Here is a 20209-nt window from a genome sequence, read left to right as displayed (position 1 = left end):
AGCGTTGCGAGGCAAGGGCTCAAACATGTACGGCTGTAAGCCTTCTACACCAAACCAAGCTTCTGCCGCGCTGGCGTCCTCTTCCACAAGAATGTATGTATGACGGAGGAGACTCATCCACGAACTCCGACACAAAACTCTCCTCCTCTTGCATGTTTCCGCTGTCCATAGCGTTCCTTGACAGTGTCGTTTCTAAGGCTACGTTCACACTGCAGGCCTTAATGCTCAATTCCGATTTTTTTGTGATGTTCGATTTTTTTTTTGTGTTGCCGTTCATAATTCCAAATATATGTCACTTGTATGTGATCTCCTTTGTGAATTGCAGTCATACAACGCAAGTGTCCCCAATGCACAGTAGAGGACGCAATAACGTCACAGGCCTTCTGTGTTTACAGAAGTAAACATGGATGGTAGTGCCAGCGCGCATCTAGCGGTCTTTCCCAACCATAAAAACTCTATCTTTTCAATATGGTTAAACATTAATATTGCTCTCCGCATCATCATCTGCCATGGTTGTTGTATTTCTTGCCGCTTCTGTATAGCAAGACGCAGAAAAGTGTCGGCTACTATTGGCGTTCAGGTCGGATGAATGCGACCTGTTAGTTAAGATACAGGTCGCATTTGAAAAGATCAGATTCGTACCGGATTCAGGACCACAGCCTCGTGAGACCATCCTGATTTCGCGAGCTTTCAAGCTTTCACTTGCAGATCAGTCTGGAGACTGAGAAAATTTGGAGCCGTTCACCAAACGAACGTCCAATCAGCGTTGGCTTTGAGGCGGGTTGAGGTGTGACGCAACGAGAAGCGCGACAGTTCAGTCTAAAGAACATGGCGGCTTCAGCCGCTGAAACTAGCGTTAGCATGGCTATCAAGCAAGTTTTATCGGAATTACCGAGTATTTCTTCTCCCGACTGGTTTCGGCAAGAGTAGCCTGGCTTGTGGTTGCGTTTTCGTCGTCGCTCTGTTAGTACGTCATATGCTTCGTTGATCTGATTGGTTTATTTGGCTCGTCTATCACCAACATAGGCCAATCAGCTAACCAGTATTTTCGCCCCTTCCCAAAATTACTTGGGAAGCAAATCCATCTGGCGGAGTCAGGTTAGGACCACATAGCCAAGTGGCCTGGGTCGCATTGGAAAAAATTTGATCTGTATTGTTCAGACTGTCATGAAAAGATCAGATCCAGGTCGCATATGGGCAAAAAAACGGATTTGGGTCACTTCAGGCTGCAGTGCGATCGTAGCCTAAGTCACCAATTTAGTGCTACTTGGTCCCACTGGAATTTCCCATTGGGAACCAACTAGCACTAAGTTACTAACTGGTTAGCAAGATGCTTCAGAGAAACCGGCCACAACCAAAAGCTCTTGCAAATCTTCCACCACAACAATCCCGCCCTCTTGATAAATGACCAATTACATTCACTTATTCATCCGTGTAAAGTCGGGCACCACTCAGGTGAATTCGTAATTGCACTGGTTGGAACAGCCGTTTCCCTACGACTTTAAGGTGTCTGTCCCTGGCAACCTCATTCATTTTGAGTAAATTTTTTATCAAGACTATTTTCAAAAATATAAAGCATGAAACCAAAATAAAGGGGAAAGCTCATGGAAAAAGTTTGTTTTAACCTATGGATTTTTGTTTTTTCAAATATTTGTCTGGTATGTATGTTAATAAAATTAGTTTTTTAAAATTATTTTACAGCTATTTTAAAACGTCATTTGTTTTTTAAATTTTGAAAACTATATATTCTCTCAGATAGACATGCATATGTATTCTTTTTTTTAAATGAAGTAGTGGAGTTAAACACTGGGTCACCCTCAGGTTGAAATACGACACTCCTTAATACTGATAAGAACAAAGTCAATATAGTGTTCATTAATCACTGCTTTTATTTCTCTCCTTTCTTAAAACATCCTGGCAAGAATCCTGAGATCAAGGAGCAATCAGCTTTCTGTGTTTATCAGCTGAAAAAACTTTGTTCCTTTATATTGTCTGTGAAGAAATAAAAAGTTTGATGGATCCAGTTGGTAGTCAGAGCTGTCGCTGAGGGGTTGATAATGAATTATTTGCTCCATGTTTAAATTCAATATAGTTTCCACACCCTGAGAACAGGGTTATATAAAAAAAAAAAAAGGGTTTCATTTACAGTAGTGTGTATTAGTGAAGATGTGCTGTTAAAGTCTGAATGCATATAATGGAGAACAATCAGTTCTGGGGTTTGCATTGCTGATGGTGGTTTGCTTGGTTTCTGACCACAACAGTTAGCAAATCCCCAAGTTTTCCAACTTGAAACAGAAACCCTCTTAATTTGGATGTGACGTCATTGTAATATCAGGTCTTCCAAGGCAAATGAAGCACCGCATTAGTGCTGACTAGTAAGGCCCTGGATGACTTTCCTTTGACTCTCTTTGAAGCATTTTTATGACGTGAGACCTGACGGTCCGTCCTGTCTCCCTCTCCAGAAGAGCTGGACATTTACTGTGATTTCAGGCCTTTTCTATTTCTAGTTAAAGATTCTGTTTCTTTGTTAAACACATGGAAAATCTGATGGAATTGGTGATGGGAACAAACGTGGAAACAAATCTTTTAAGGAGGCTCTGTGTTCCATCCCAAAAACACTGTTACTGTCCACACCTCCTACACATCTCTGACAATGAAACAGTCTTACTGAGATTGTATTTTTTGTCTAAGATTTTTTTCCTTAAAAGGTTGTAAAAATCAATATTTTGGAAAAGGAATAAAGGGATATGGTGTCTTTACTTAATACCAATCTAAATGTTCAAGGAGGCTAAAGCTACGTGATGCAATAGCAGGGAAATGTGTAACATCCTAAGATGACTCCAATCTAAAATTCACCATCGTGTTGCATGGACTTCATTTTATCAACATTTAAAATGCTAACACTTTTGCATTAGGTAACAGAAAATCTGTTTTGTTTTTTTTCTTTTTACACAAGTGGAGATAGGTGATCAGCTACCATTGATCTTTCAACTTTAGCTGCAAATTAAAAAAAAACAAGTACAGTAAGACATTTCCAAACAAAGTAATGATCTAAAATACAAGTAAATGGCTGTAAATCTCACTCTGTTTTAGCAGGTTAACGCAGTGCTTTTAAAAAAGCTTTTAAATTTTTAGTTTGTGGATATATTGTCCAGCCTGTTCTTCTCCGGAAATAAAAGTAAGCCTCTGATTAATAAAACCTGCCCATTCAATCCTAACAAAACACTGCAGGTGTAAATAAAACAAGCAAACTCTGATTTAGACCTTATAAAGGGGGGCTGTCCAATTCCCAATGGACTCTGGTGTGATTTACTTCAGGTATGAATACAAACTGTCCTTTGGTCCAACCAAAACAATTTCAGATGTTTGTTTTGCCTCTGCAAACCACCCTAGAAGTAAACATAGATCAATCATACCTGTTCTGCTGTTGCTTTGCAACACTGCTAGGGATGATTCTCCCTCAGCTTGTAGTTGCAAAAATTAAAAGTTAAGAAGTATATATTGAAGGGGCCATTAAAAACTCAAAAAAAGAAATATATATTGAATGATCCGTTCAGTTATCAATGTTATTGCAACAGTAATATCAGCAAAGTAATATGTGTCATTTCTGACTAATGGAAGCAACAGACGTGGCTTTAGAGTGAGCTAGCGGTGGAGTGGAGCGGAAAAAATGTGGTGGACCTCAGAGCGGTTTTCAGTTCAAAGGCCAGAGTAAGGATTTCGCTTAAATTCCTGTTTGACATAAAACCTAAGCCAGTGCCTATAATCTGTTATACTCTATGTTTCAACTTTATCAGAGAATCGCTAAGACGAGGATTGCATATTGTGCAATAAAAAGTGGGATAAAATATTATAAAAACATACACTAACTATACTTGAAGTTGTAGGGAAGGGGCTGTTCCAACCATTGCATTTCCGAATTTTCCCGAGTAGTGCACGACTTTACACAAGAGAATAAAGTGAATGTGATTGGTTGATTATCAAGGGGGCAGGGTGGTGTGGCGGAAGGTTCACAAGCAAGTTTGATTGTAATGATCTTCAACTTTATTTATTGTTTTCTGCCATTTTAGTGAAATAAGGTTAAGGAGACAGTGACAGTGCTTGTGCAAATTGGGCAATGATGAGCAAAATGAAAGGTGGTAGTCATTTTTATTTTAACTTAATAGATTTTTCCACAGTTTTTGGGTTTAATCGGGTTGGAAGTTATGTGTACAACCAATCTTCTGGTTAAACCAACCGAACTAATTTTAGCATGTTTACCCAATCTATATTTGTAATAGGAGAAACCAATACACATTATTCATATTAGCCAAAAAACATGTTAAGGATTATCACAACTTGTGAATTTCTCTGCTGTGAGATCAATAAAGCTCATCTAATCTAATCTAACTTTCAAAAGTCTAAGGTGGATTTCAAACCAACCTCAGGAGTGGAAGTCACTGTCTTACAGCTGACGCCACCGATGCATCGGCTCGTCGGCTGTTGGATCGATGCATCGATACAAAACGATTATTATTTACACCCCTAGAATTTACATTTTATCACTGCTGCACTTTAAAAATGAAAATGTCTTGAGAGCTGTACTGAACGAAATTTCTTTTTCTATACACTCTGTGTGTACAAAATGAGAATAAAGTCTGTCAAAGTAATGAGATAATTGGGAGCAGGTGTGGACAGAAGCAGCTAGAGAGGAGCCAAGGGGGAAAGGAAACTTGCAAAGAAAACACAACACTGCCAGAAAACAAATATAAAGACACAAATATACACTGAAACTAAAAAGAAACAGAAACAAAGGGCAGAACACTGACAAGAACAAACACTTTTACAAAGTTGTCAAATGGGCTAAAGAATCGTTATTGGCCATCTGTTTGGGGGGGAATCTAATCTCTTTGCAAAATATAAAGACTGAATAAAACGAAGGACCTAAAGCGAATAATTGAATCAGGTTAGAAACAACCTAAAGGATAAATTAAATAATATAGTAGATTTTTGGTTTACTGGTTTTAGATGTAGACCTTCTCCATTAGTATGGTTCAGGTTTTTAAACCGTCTCAGCCTTCCACATAGTTCTTTAAGACCACTGTAAATTTAAAGGACATCTTGTAACCTACTTAGATGCCTTTTAGAATATGAACATATGGGGTCATTCACGTTTACCTTTGGTGTATTGTAAAATGTTGGGGTTTTTTATTTACCATTTTGCGTGGTGTCATATAGTATATGAGTTATCTTCTAAGCTTGTAGACGGTGAATAATTTGATACTCTACAAGCACTTTTCCATATGCTTCATAGCAAACAGTAGAAGCTAACTTACTGCCACCTCAGACAATCTGTAAAGGAAATCCATATTTCTGTCTGACTGTCACAGAGAATGTCGTAGGCTTTATATCCTCGCCAAAGATTTAGTGCTGAAAAATAAACAAAAGATTCCCTTTGTCTGTCATAGTCACCATCAGGCAGTGTTTTCTTTTAAAAGCACAATAGTTACTAGGGTCTGGCTGACGCCGTCGTTCCTTAGATGCAGTGTCAAACCACTACTGCAGACACAAAGAAGCATTCAAACAGTCTTTGCTCAGTTTTCGCTGCAGGAATGACCGGTTTCCTCTGAATGTCACATTGCATCCCACACCAAACGTCACTGGCGTGCCTCAAATGTCGGCATGCATGTGAGGGAGAGGGCGGATGAGTGGAAAGGCTGGCTGCAGAAGTCTGAATCTCATCTGTGAAACCCGCTGGGTTCATCAGGTCTGCTTTTCTTATTCCTTTTGAAGGGCATTTGGACTGGAACAGACCTTTTCCTGTAGGATCTCACCCCAAGTTCACTCAGGGAAACCTGGACAGCCATTGGAGTGTCTCTCTTTCAACTCACTGCCACTATGAAAGACAGATTAAAAAAGCCCATTGTCTCACTTCCCCCAATTGCTTAGTTTTGCCACCTGCAGGTTGACCAGGGTCATAGATTTCATGTTTTCATGTACTTTGTCTCAGCATGTTGACCAAAATGAAGACCAGCCAGTCGTCTTGAACTCTCTACAGTTATCCGCTTCCCAAAGATTGGAAACGCTTCATAGGGAAAGTTCAGTTTGTGTGTGTGGATGTCTTCAGTGGGCTGCAGTGGAATGAGGTGGGGGCTGGTTTATGGTTTTCTGAGGCCAATGACTGGAAGTGGCCCTCGCTGGTTTAAAGAGGAGGATATCCAAGCAACATGTTGAAACCTCATTATGCAACGGAATCTGGTTGAAGATAGGATTGTCACTTTAGGAAGACAGACTGCAGAAAGAAAGGAGAGTGTAAAGAAAAACAGTAGAGGAGGATGAGAAATGTTCTGCAAGTCATGTTTAATTTCAAAGTGGCATTCATTTAAATGACTAGGTAGTTAAAAAAATACCCACACCCAGCACTGCTTAGCCTTTTTTTCCTTTAGGTTTTCTATCCTGATTGAACAATAATAGAGGGGGATTAGGTGTGCTTACAGACAGATGGAGTGTTGGATTATGGGCTACATTCAGTGTGTTGAGCTGATAACACTTTTCCCCAACTTTCTGAATCTCATGATTGTTTTAGTTTTTTTTTTACTTGTCTGTTTGTATAAAGCTTTTGTCTCTTTCAAGAGTTTTGTGGCAAGTTTCCTTTTAAATGTCAGCAGAGTTGGCTTTAGCTGAGGCTATAGTGGCATGGAGGTCTATCATCCTTCCCTACTGGTTGGTCATTGAAATGGAAGCTTTAAAAAGGCATTTTCATTAAAACGATAGTGTTATGGATGAATGAGAAGCAGTGCATAACTGTGGCCATAACACCAATTTTAAAATTTGTCCATTGTGGCTCTGGCTGTGTAAAGTTTACAGTTGTTTATTTTTAGTTTATTTCTATTGGTATTAAGCCTAAACCCTCCATTATTACACGTATATCACCACTATGACAACTTATATATATGAGGATACTATTAGGCTTATCTCAGTAAATTAACTAATCAAATGAGCTCCATAAGTTAGGTGCTTGCTTTTTCTCCACTAACAACTCCCCTTATTGTTTCGTTAGCGTAGTAAGAACTTCTGGAATAAGGAGTAGCTAGCCCAAGATTTGCTAGTTGTGATTTAGAAAAACAGAGATACAATGGTTTCAAAGCTGAGCGCCACCGCTGCAGTGTGGCAACACTCTGATACTAACCAAAAGACGATATGATTGTTTATTCTTGTAATTTCTGGGACAATTTATCGACCAGCAAAGTCTGTCTTCCTGACAGGTCTAGATATCATATTTTTAAACCAATGCAGCGCCGAACATCATGCAGCCCTAGATGAAAGATATTTTCATTTTACCAGCACCTGTTATTCCCCATGTTATTGTATCACTTTTAGCAAGGTGCAAACTAGACTGTCTATGGCTTGTTTTTAGAAGCTGATAACTTTTTTCTTCCTTGTAGGAAAGAAATAGCCTAGTAAACTAGCCCCAACTGCCAGCAGCCAAAAATAATTTTTGCCTGCGAGTGGTCTAGCCTATATAAATGCCCCAGGCTCTACAACTGACGCCAATCATAACACATAGATGTGTTTTGAATTTTTTGATGCAAAGCGGGCGGGGTTTTGAGGGTGTGACGACAAAGCTGTGCGACGCTGGAGAAAGAACAACAAGGAAGATGGCAACAACTACTGAACAGTTCTAGTTTGACTCTAGTTTGGAATGAGTTCTGGAAGGATTAGACTTGGGGTTTTTCATTGAAACGTGACCAGGGAGAGATTCTACGCTCATAAATTTTTAAGAAGGACATTTTTACCAATTTTTACCAATTTTACCAACAGGCTGTTTGTTTACACTCCCCAACCCGCTTTCTGTCGCGCTTACTACGTCACAGTCAGTTGTAATCATTGGTCAGAGCTTTGGCCAAACACAACAGGACATCAACATTCTTCCGATGTCTCATTCATCGGTGCAGGACTCACACATTTAATCTCACATTTTGTCTGGTTTATCAGGCTAGGTAAGAAAGCTTTGCAGCTTCAAATGTTTCTGTCACTCTGTGTGTCTAGCCTTTTACATTATGCCTAGACACTGGGTAAGCTGGGGAATAAAAATAACCCTGATTTAGACTTATTCTTGACCTATCCTTGTGAGGGCTGATATGGATTCAAATTTCCTCTAGGGTCAGGCCCCTAGGTGACTGGGCCCCTTTGGGTTCAACTCCTCAGGGATCGGGCTCCGGGTTCTCTTGTCTGCCCTTCTCAGGTGGATGCGGCCATCACTATGTCTGCCGTCCTTTTTTTCCCTTTATCTGGGTTGCCTCTGGATATCTGCGACACGTGTTGCTTCTAACCCATGGGCCCTGTACGGCGAGTCTTGGGCCAACCCACACCTGCTATTAAATGTATTTTCCTTCGGGAGAAGCTTTGTGAATCCTTTATACGTGAGCATGCCCATGCATACATACCACAGGAGTTTGGTTCCAGGTGTTCACGGATACAATTTAATCCTAAATACTAAACTGCAGCTACAATACTGTGTGATCACCACAGGATTTGCCTTCTACAAATTGATATCTACAGTAAGGGATACCCGTTGCTCTTGAAGCTTTTTATGTTTACATTGGTTGCCTGTTTTCTTCTTTTTGCTGTTATGTTCCACATTTTCTGTCCCTCTGGTTTCATAAAGGTGTGATAACAGACTTTTAGGAGTTACTGTATATCTTCCGTCTTGTATGTTTTATCTGTTTTGTTCTATGTTCTCTCTTTTCATGCACTGTTTCCTGTCTCCTTATCTTTCTCTCTCTCCTCCATTTCCATCTCCATTTCCGTTTTATAGGATTTTACTCCCTAAATAATTTTGAATAAAGTTTCATATACATGTACCAAGCAAAACCTTATAGCAACTGTCATGATTGTCTACTTCTGAAGGCTGTCATCTAGTCCTGAGAGAGCAATACTGGCAAATCAGGATGCACAAAAGCTTTCTAAGCTTATTTCTTGATTCAGATTTTGGCTAAAACAGGTCTGTCATTTGATATTTTGCTTTCAAAGCCTTTGTTTATTTCTAATAATCGTTTAAACTATAACCGAGTTAAATAATTCCCTGTAATGAAATTCAAAATAACAATCTCATGCTAATGAAAACCATGTCCTCGCTAGAGCCCGTTGAACTTCCCTGACTTAATAAGATAATACCTCAAATATCCAAACAGCTGGTCAGGAAGCAGGATCCAGTGTTAATTTTGGAGGGATGATCTTGTTTGAATTGCTTTTTAAAAACCAGACATCTCAACATGGGGGTTCCCCCCCCAACATAATAAGATTGTTTCTCTTACTCTCAGAAGCTTTGCGTATTTTGGATATATATCAGCTTTTATCTACCAGGGGCCTTTTACTGAGATTTGCACCAGCCTTTAATGGAAAGCCAATGTGCAGCACACCTCGGAGAGTCTCTATAATAGCTCTGTTTATGTGTAGGACTTATTCAAATCCTTGCAATTAATCAGTCAATCCCTTTTCCTTTTCTAGGGTTCATTAAAAAATCCAGACAGTGCAGATTTCAAATTTGCATTGTTGACAGAATCACAAAAGGGAAAGGTATATTTTTTTTAAAGGGATTTCCATGGAAGTAGAGTTACATTTAATCCGTGTATCATTCGTTCTTTCTATTTTCAATGGCAAATCCAAAAACAAAAAATACAAAATTGAACGATACACGGATTACATTTCAGCAATCCCTAGAGCATTTGGTTCATGGAAAGAGGAAGGAACGAAACAGACTAAGAAAACATTTCAACTAGGGTCAAATTTATAGCTATTAATTATCTTTATAAGTAGTCTGACTATTTAGTGCTATGTGCAACCAGGTACATGAAAGGACAGAAAGTGGAAAAGCAAATAAAGCAAATTTTATTTTTGCAAAGAACTTGGCTAAGGTCCAAATTTGTGTGACAATTTTTTTTCTATTAGTGTTTTGCTGCTGTAAACACCAGACAATCTCCATTGTGGGACAATAAAGGGATTTTCTATTCTATTCTTATCTGCAAATAATGTCTTTGCTGATATACCTTGGATACAAACAATTAAAAAGAACAATACTTTTGATATCTCTCTACTTTCAATCGTGCTTAGACAGAAAGACCAAAGAGATAGTACAGATGAAACCAAGATGATGAGAACCTATAGGCTGTCCTCTTTACTGAGCTGTTTGACCTGGAGCATGACCCTGTAATGGACGTTGTGAATTCGACAAAAGAGAAGGCAAAATACTTAATAAAAGGGAATGACAAATATCAAGAGACCATGTAATATTTTGTTAATTGAGCCAGGAATGCATATCGTGGCAAAAAATCTGCTTAAAAGCAACAGCCACCCAGTTTAATCAGGTCTAGATTATTCTGATCATCCAAACAAAATTTGTTTCCCTTCAGTTAATCCACTTGCCAAAGACATGGACACAGACAGCAGGCTGGGAGTAAAAAGAACTTTGATGTATTTCTGCTCTTTAAAGGAGGTTTTGGACAGAATTGGCCTTAGAGGAGAGTTCTGCTAAGAAAATAGGCGGTATTGCTTTAGAGTGATGGGCAAAGCAAGATTATTTTTAAATAGTTACCTTGGCTAGGAATACAATCACTTTGCTGTTCACACTGTCAAACAGAAATGGTGACTCAATCTTGGTCTTTTGTCAAATTCAACTAAAAAAAGCAGACTTCATATTTTATTTAGACTCGCCCTTTTAAGACTTCAGACTACATTGTATTTCTGGCATCTTATTTGCTTGCTAAGCTGGAGTCATTATTGAACCAACAAAACATTGTTGGTGTTTCTTTTTAATGAAAACCACTGTTTACTCTGTTCTTTCAGCAAGTTTTTAATGACATTTACTGTCTCAAAATTTTCTTAATATATATAGTCCATGTTGATACCTACTGTACCTGGGATTGAATGTTTAAAATGTTGATAAATAAAATTCTCTCTTAAGCAGACTGGGATAAACATGATAAACCTGCAAACCCACTCTTAAAACATTAGTATTATTAAAAGTTAGCATTACAAAGGCACTGGTTGTCCTTCAAAATAAAAGCATTTCATTCTGGACTTGTTCTAGAAATCCACATTGACTGGTCCTTTATATATATTTTTAAACAGAGATTATTATTTATACTGAAGTATATACCGGTATTTGTAATTATAATTGTATATAGATATATACAATTTGAATTTAAGTTTTAAACAAATATTAAATTTCTAATAAGGCATCAAAATTAAACTCTGCATGATCTGAATTAAGGACCTAAAGAAAGGCAGCTTTTTAGCAAAAATACTGTGAATGCATCAAATGAGAAAATGTTAATTTCAGGCTTCAGAGGCTTGAGGTAGAAAAATACCTTATTAGCATCCAACTATCTCTGATGTTAAAAGATTCGACACAATTTTTAAAACCTTTTTTTCAAAAAATGTTATGAAATTGCCAACCAAGCTGTCTGCTCTCTTTGCTTCCCTTAAGACACTGCCTGTCATTATGGATTTGAAACCTAATTAGTTTGAGACACCTTATATTCATGACTGTGACCTTTCCCACTGGTTTCACACTCGTCTCAGTAATTTGCACTCATTTTGTCAGATCGACCTCATGTAGCTCTGACGGCACCCAGCGCACTGAGGATTAAGGTTATGAATTGGCGTGAAGAATGGCGGCTGGTGGTGTTTTGTGTGGGCAGAGGTCAAAGATGGGAGGTCGCTTTCAGGTCGCAGCGTTGTTTTCTTTAAGTACTCCGTTCTCTCAATACAATCCTTGTAAAGGAGCTTTGCTCACATCAAGATAATCGGCCGTCTCCTGTTGATTGTTGCCATTCCATTTGCAAAAATCAGATGCAGAGCATTTACACAAAAATCTAACTCAATCAATGCACAATAAAATCATAAAACACTGAGAGATGCATTGAACACTGAGAAGATTTATAGTAATATATAGTAAAAATACTTTTGTAATGCAAATTGTTGCCATGGATTTCTTTATCTTTAACATACCCAGGTATTGTTTCCTAGATGCACAATTCTTGTTCAGAAAGTCTGGTATCCTAATAGAATGTAGTAATTGAAATATAAAACAGCTTGATTCCTGACTTCATAAGGTGTCTGTAGATTCTAAGTGGCCATAAAGCACTTTTTCCGATGTGCTGAGAGCTCCTCTTGGGTCAAAGGTCAGGAGGTCTAAAGCAGCCCCAAACAGAGAGAGTGGCAGAAGATAAGAAAAAAAGGAGGAGCAAATATCTGCAAGGTGAACCCAAAATATTTTTGGTGACTCTTAAAATGATCTGGATTAGGAATTACTGTCAGTCTGCCTGTCTGATTTGATCCATCAGTTTATTTTTTTGTTTTTTTTTAGCTTTCATAAATACCGTTAACAGAACAGTTTTAAGTATTGTTAACTTTGTATGATTTCCACCGCTGTAAAGAAATATATAAACATGAATCGTTGCATAGATAAGAAGTTTATAAAGTAAAGAATATGCTGATGAAGATTCCCAGTCACCCAGGTCATAGTCATTCCGTAAAAGTTCAAAAAAATCCACTGGATTTGGTTTCCAAGATTTGAAGACGTTTCGCCACCTCTCCAGGAAGCTTTCTCAATTCAAATGTGTACACATTTGAATTGAGAAAGCTTCCTGGAGCTTCCGGAATAAAGTAAAGTAAGATGTCAGATGTGTTGGGCTTAATGACCCTTCGCTGAACTTTCCCTGAAGGGATAAATTACAGCAGTCAGTGTTTGGTGACCAAACCTGGGTTCCTCTTTACTTTGCCTCCTTTATGGTCCAAATGACTTTCTAAGGCTGTATTTTACCCCAATGTCAGACTTTAAAGAGGAAGTCAGGCCTAGGCTGGGAAAAGATGTCCAAAGTGTATACTCGATTATCCGTCATTAAAACGACACCAAAGTAATTTATTTTTTTTGTAAATAGGCATCAAGGGTTTAATATTGTGTTGCCCTTCGATGGACTGGCGACCTGTCCAGGGTTTACCCCACCTCTCGCCCTTTGGCAGCTGGAGATAGGCACCAGCATTCCTCGTGACCCTGCTTGGGATAAAGCGTGTCTGAAAATGGATGGATGGGTTTTATATTTAAAAATGAACCATATTGACCGGTTTCCATTCTTCTTCCTGTATTGGTTCCAGCTATCCATCCTTAGTCTATATAAGTTGTTCCTTAACTTCCTCCCTTTGGTTTAGAACAAAGTCAGCACCACCCCTGACCGGCTAATTTTTCAAGAGTTAAACAGAGAAAAGTTGACCTCTAACTTGCAAAAACATTGTGGAAACCTTCAGGTGTTTTACCACCACCTGCTAGTAAGAAGTGCAATGACTTTATTAGGACTTGTGTGCCTGCAAAAATATGATTTATAGTATTTTTAGTGATTTATATTTGCAGTATTTGTTGTGGTTTTGCAAAGTTATAGCTTTGTTACTTCTAAACTTGTATTTTCACAAAGGAAACACTTGATCCCACATATGTATGAGTTGAGGTACAGCCACCAAACACAAATGTATTCCCTTTCATTGACTTTCATCTAAAATTCAAACACTTGCACATTCATTTTATTGACAGTCATCTTACTCCATACATGACCCCCCCACCCCCACTTTAGTAACAACCAAAATCAAACCAAATCTTCTCTCAGCTCTCTACTAACAACCTTATTATATACAAAAACAAATTAATACAATTTAATATATGTCTCTTACTGTAGAATAAATTAGAAGAATATTCAAACCAAGTTATATGACAACAGCTATTTTGGATTCATTTCACACCCTTAGTTTACAAATAAAGTTTTTATATATTTGCTTGTTAAAAACTGCAAATATTTGCAGGAAAAAGTTACTAAATGTTTTAATTTTGTTTGTCACAAATTGACTTAATTATGGCCAAGAGAAATGTTTTTCTGGGTAGGACATATTTGCATTTAAAGAAGCAGTTCTCTTTAAATGCTTCATACTTCCTTTGCAAAGCAAAGTGAAACAAACACCTGAACAGCATCTAAACATCTCAGATAATCACTTTTTAATGGATTACATGTAAATTAACACATCGATTAGTCAGAGGAGATTCATCGGTTTTTAAATTTAGTTTTATAGTGTGTATCAGAGTGGAAATGGATTTAAAAGTGTTGCAACCTGAAGCCCTCAGGTTAGTATCTTTAAAACAAAAAGGTGTATCGTCCAAAGTAAAGTTCCCGATTGGCCTTGTGCGTTTGCCCTGTGTAATCAATTAGAGGAGAAATGGGTTTTCCCTTGCAAAGCAAACATACCAGGCCTGCAGACCTTGGTGGTTCTTTACATTCTGTGACCTCTAAGTTTAACAGGAGTCACATGATTACGCCATGAAAAGATCGGCTTACAAACAAAGGCTTTAAACGTCTGAACCTGAAGTTCTATCTTCAAAGTCTTTAACTCCCCAGTTTTACTTAAATTCAGATTTTAGAGGTGCTCTGTGTCTTCAGGTTTTTAAGTAGAAACCTATGACCATTGCCTCACCACAGCTTTTTTTATGTGACACTTTAATAGCTTGTTTCTTATCCTTCTGTATCTTCTGTCTAATGTGATGCAAGCAGTAGATATGAATGAAGCTGTCATTTTTTTTCCCCAGCCTTGAAAATAACTTTTAAGAATCTTTGAAGGGTCCTGATACTAAGCTAAATTAATATTTGGGCACGTCTGGGGTCCTAAGCATACTTCTTACAGGTCTTGAGCTCTAGGATCAATATTTAAGCCCCACCCAGGTGCCATCAGACATCAATAAGGTTTGGTCAAAGAAAGAAAAACTGAGAAAAATACCAGCTTAACACAGGTCTCTGAGGTTAAAGCTGTTTTTATTCATAACTCACACATCCTCAATAGGGGGATGTGTCAGTTTTGTATTTTCTCCAAGGGAAAGGGGAAATATATATATAATTTATTTTTATTTCATTTTTTTTTATAAGACAAAATTTAGAAACTGTAAAAGAGATAAAAGGCTTTCCAGCTAAAGTTTTGTGTGTTTTTGTGTGATTTCCAGGGGGCTTTTCATCACCATTCATGACCGTGGCCACATTGCTTCAATCCTCCAAAACTGGCCTGAAAAGGACATTAAGGTAAACATCTGACCACTGCTTTCTTTAACTGAACTCAAACTGAGAGACAGATATATATTTTTACCGTTTTCTCTGGGGTTTTCTATTCATTAGATTAAAAAAAATAAAAATCAGTCTGACTGGTCTATTTTTTGACCTCATCAATGACCAGTTCTAATTTCGGGTTAATCAGTTGTGTAGTTGTACAAGGAAGTATACATAGCCTGATGAATATAGTTTATTAACCTAAAGCAATATGCATGGTATGGTTGTTCCATGTTAGGTACTCTGGTCATTGACCTTGACCAAGGCACCTTACAGTAGAACTGCAGTCAGTCCCTGGACTTGCATGGTTATCATTGCCCCTACATAGTTAGGGACTAATTTCCCACTGGGATCAGCTTAATAGTCATGGTAGGACACTTCTTTGATTTTATTTATTTTGCTCAGTCTACTCGTAAGCCCACACCCCACCAAATGTTGAAAGGGCAATATTATTGCCATTAATGTTAATATATAGTAGAAATTTTACAAATTCAGTAATAAAATGTCTCAGGGGATGGTGTGGGGGGATGGTAATAAAGAAGGGTGATGAATGAGTACTGGGGTTTATGCTCTCGTTAAGAAAAATATTCAATAATAGAGATTTGCAGTGAGACATGAAATCAGTCACTAGCCTTAACCCAAAGTTTGCCTCATATGGAAATTAAGTATTTTTCTTGATACCAGTTCTCAGCCCAGGAGATCTGTCATGGTGCAGTAAAAGAGCTTAAACAGAAAAAGCTGAAACTAACAAAAGCCCTGCCAGTTCAGCCAAGAAGGACTTTTCAGCTAAAGTTCATCACGTCCAGGCTATGAAGCCTCAAAAAACAAACAAAAAAAATGCTAAAGGTGTGATTATTGGACTCTAATTTTGCATTATCTTTGATCTGGTTATACACTGGATTCTTCTACAACTACCAGATATACCAATATTACCTGTTTACTCCATAAACCATAAATTTGAATCTGTTTTTCTTAACCTAAAATTGAGACGGGTCAAACCTACATCGGATTATTCTTCTCAGACTAAAGCTAATCAATCCCCTCCTCTTTTCTGCTGTTCATGAATATGAAGGATTCATACTCTCAGCAGGACCAAGACACCACCAGGCATTCCTCGCATGTCAGCTATACCTGCGGCCGCAGCCACCTGTTCACAGCTGTCAACAGCAAGGCATTTACTGCGCCTGAGATCCAGCTTTTCTCAAGGTGGTCTTGTTAACCTTAGTCAGTAATGTCCTACTTTCAACATTTCATAAAGGAGCCAAGGTTGTGGTTCCCCGATAAGCCTGAGCAGCTAGAACACATTAACAAGATGGAGATGAAAAAAAAGAAACATCATGGAAAACTAATCAAACACTCTGAACCTGTGAGATTGTCGGAAGAAAAAAACTGCGAAAAGTCTGTGCCTTTAGCAGCACTTCTCCTTTAACTCTTCTCCTCATGTCAGGTGTTACATAATGACTGATATTTTTAACCCAGTGGAGGAAAGTTTTATTGGGTCCCCAGCTCACGCATCTTTATTGGTACCAGAAATGATGGAATGGAAAAATGGCTTAGTTGAGGCAAATAAGGGCAACTTTTTTACTTTTATATTTAAGATTTGGTATTGCAGTTTTTTTTCTTGTTTTATTCTAACAAGCACATATTTCCAGCTTCCTAGTAAAATAAAAAGTCAGCTTTTCATTGTGATTGACAGGCTGTCTGTGTGACGGATGGAGAGAGGATTCTGGGACTGGGAGATCTGGGCTGCCATGGAATGGGGATCCCGGTTGGCAAGCTGGCCCTCTACACAGCCTGTGGAGGAATGCCTCCCCAGCAGTGCCTGCCTGTCATGCTGGATGTTGGCACAGACAACGAGGTAAGCACCAAGGTCCTACAGAGCTTTAGTAAAAGGAGTCATAGCTTTTGAACCTCCATCAAAATCACAAACATCTTCAAGTGTTGTTTGTATTTTCATTCAACCTTTTAACAGGATACCTTTAATAAAATAATTTTACTTAGAAGTTACCTGGTTGGTTAAATTAATAAATGAATTAGATTTTTTAGATAGCCTTTTAATAAATGAAATCAATTCAAATCCTTTTTATTTTCTGAGGAAGTTTTAGTCTAATAAACACAAAAGGGGTTAAGTGTGACTTATAAAGAGTAGAGTAGATTTGTTATTCCACAGTGCAGGACTTGCCACAGAGGTAAGTCAAACACACTTTACAGACGGAGAGAGGAAACACCCTGTACTGTAGTGAGGTCAACAACTCTGAACATGCCAGCTGGGAAAGCACCTTTCTTCTCTGCCAGTCTGTGATGCTAAGGGAACTGCAGTTGTGTCTGCTGATATTTTCCATTTTTATGGCACCCTGCTTGGAGGAGGAGACAAACTTTTGGTAGGAAATGATGCGCATCTGCAGCCTCAAACTGCTTTTATAACAGAATCAATAGAAATTAGTTGTCCTCTATAAAGCAACTTTGAGATGATTCCATGAATCTGCTTTCACTCCAAGAGAGATGTCTTCATGATTTTAGTCTGAGATAAAGCAGCGGTTGGGAGGCTTTACATACCAAACGCCAGGCTCACTCTCAACACGGTGCAGCTGCAATGTTTTGTGAACATTCACATCAGCGTCGGTGCGGTGCTCAAGGAGAAGTTTAGCCAGACGCTGCAGTGATCTCCTCAGCAAGTTCACGAATTTCACAAGACAAATGGGAAAGGTCAGGCACCAGAGAAAAAAGGCCTGGTGAACTTCATAATAAAATCAACCCACAACCTACGCTAACTTGACTAGCATAAAACAAAAAGACAAAACAAAAATCAAAAGGTAGCAGAGGGGCTTTTGGAGGATTAAAAGTGGATTAATGCATACAGATAAGAAGTTATACCGACTTAGCCTGATAAACCAGACTAAATGGGAGATGAAAAGTGTAATTTAGTCTGGCCCCGATGAATGAGACATCGGAAGATTTTTGATGAAAACAACACGTTGTCTTTCAAACCATGTCTGTGTCTATTGGCCAACGCTCTGACCAATGAGCGCAACTGACTGTGATGTAGTAAGCACGACAGAAAGCTGGTGGGGGAGTGTAAACAAACAGCCTGTCGATAAAACGGCGAATACGTCCTTCTTAAAAATGAATGAGCGTAGAGCCTCTTCCTGCTCACGTTTCAATGAAAAACGCCAAGTCAAAGTCCCTGAGTCAAAAATCGCCATCATAGCAGCGGTCCTTCAAACACGACTACACTGAGAGAGGGCCGTTAGACAGCTGCCGTTAGCCCTGGCTGCCTTTAGCTTCCGAGGTCCACTGGTTGCCGCAGTCTTCTCAGCTTCGGAAATATTTTTTTAAATTACGCGTTAAATCTGTAAATGCACTATATAGGGACGCTTTAAAGTATAATATTCTTGCCTCAAATGATCTTAAAACATACTTTTATTGAACAATAGCAACAGCAAAGAGAACTTTTAACTTTCAGTGGAGCTCTCATTAAAAGCTGCTGCTGCCGCAGTGCATGCTACTGTTCAATAGTTGTTGCCATCTTCCTTGTTAGCTTTCTCCAACGTCACGCAGCTTTGTCTGCCTGCTTTTCATCCAAAATTTCAATGCACATCTCTGCGTTGTGATTGGCCCGCCAGATTTAGGGCCTAGGGCTCTGATCGAGGCTAGACCAAACTCGCAGGCAAAAATGATTTTGGCCGCTGGTGGGTGGGGCTAGTTCACTAGGCTAATCTCAACCACTTTTGAAAAGAGGGTGAACCCTTATTTACCTCTGTTCACCTGAGCGCCGTTTCCACAGTTGGAGCCGTAGCTCACAGCGTTTAGGCAGAGCCCAGCGTAAGCGAACCATGATACCTTATAGATGGACTTATAAGGAAAGCTATGCTGAAAATAGTGCAAATTCTGACCCTATCCAACAACCATTATCTGTTTGACTTTTAGTTTATTCTTTCACTTTAGCAATAGAAATGCCACCATATTCTCAAACTCAGAAAAATTCAGCTAAATCCACCTGTTCAGATTTTAATATTTACAGGCTTACAACATTTACAGTTCCTCTGCTACTGTTTTTGATCACCTTCATTTTTTTCTTTTATCTCACTTCCATGGGTCCATAGACACAATATGACTGTGACCTATGATGAAATAAGCTTTTAAGTCTGTTTTTTAAAACAAAATATAAACTATTGTAAGAATTAAAACCCTTATTTTTAATTGCAGATCATCGGTTTTGTCCTCAAATGTTTAAGTGGCGTCTGTCCCAGAATAGATTAAAGGTAGAAGCAACGATCATTAATCTAAGTTCTTTTCCTTTTTGTTGCTCAGATGAACTTGAACCAAACTAATAAAAAATGCACCTTTTTAAGCAATTTAAACTTGTTTTAGACTCTAAAGGAGACGGATGATTGGCATGCGATTATTCCGAAATCCGAACTTTGATTAAACCATAATCTTGGAATAAAAGCACAAATGCCATATGTGGATGAAAACTAACACTGTATATTACCCTGAACACAACATCCCCAGAGTGAGGCATGGATGCTCTGGGGATACTGCTCAGAGTTCATGTGAAAGTTAACAGTATGCTCAAGGCCAAAAACTTTAAACAGACAGTCGGAGGTCTAGATCAAAGCGTGTCTGAATGTTGAAATGACCAGAGTAAACATCCAAATATATATGAAATCCAGAACATGTGGTAAAACTTGAAAAAACATTTTTTTTCAGACACCTGCCATCAACTCTGACTCAGCTTCACTTTAAATATTGTCCCTCATATAGAAAATCTAAAATTAAAGCCACACTGTGTAAGATTTACTCCCATCTAGTGGTGGGCTGAGAGAATCACAAACAACTGCAAAACACTCGGGTGTCGCTCTGTTAAGCACGAAATAAGTCGTAGGGAAATCATATTTAAATGTCAAAATATTCTGGCTTAAACATGAATATAAATGTTTTCTATATCAAATTATATTGTCCCCAAATTTAGAAAATTTCTGTTTTTAAATAAAATAGTGTTTTGTTTTTTCAGTATCTTATGCAGGCCAGTTAGTTATACATCAGCCTGAACACCTAAATTCGGCCAATCATATATCAACGGTCATCTGTCA

The 20209-nt window shown here is 38.4% G+C and overlaps 1 protein-coding gene across 1 annotated transcript in view; it reads left to right on the top strand.

Moving 5' to 3' along the window:
• The window catches only part of me1 (malic enzyme 1, NADP(+)-dependent, cytosolic), a 122378-nt gene that overhangs the window by 71138 nt on the left and 31031 nt on the right, over positions 1–20209 (top strand). Inside the window, exons 4-5 of the mRNA XM_015388394.1 lie at positions 15017–15092; positions 16813–16974. Coding sequence (XP_015243880.1) covers positions 15017–15092; positions 16813–16974 — 238 coding nt within the window. The remainder of the gene's footprint in view (positions 1–15016; positions 15093–16812; positions 16975–20209) is intronic.

Source organism: Cyprinodon variegatus, unplaced genomic scaffold (genome assembly GCF_000732505.1).
Source record: "Cyprinodon variegatus isolate N-32 unplaced genomic scaffold, C_variegatus-1.0 Scaffold422, whole genome shotgun sequence".
Lineage (NCBI taxonomy): Eukaryota > Metazoa > Chordata > Actinopteri > Cyprinodontiformes > Cyprinodontidae > Cyprinodon > Cyprinodon variegatus.
The sequence above is the reverse complement of the archived record's forward strand: the minus strand, read 5'-3'. Positions and strand labels throughout refer to the sequence as shown.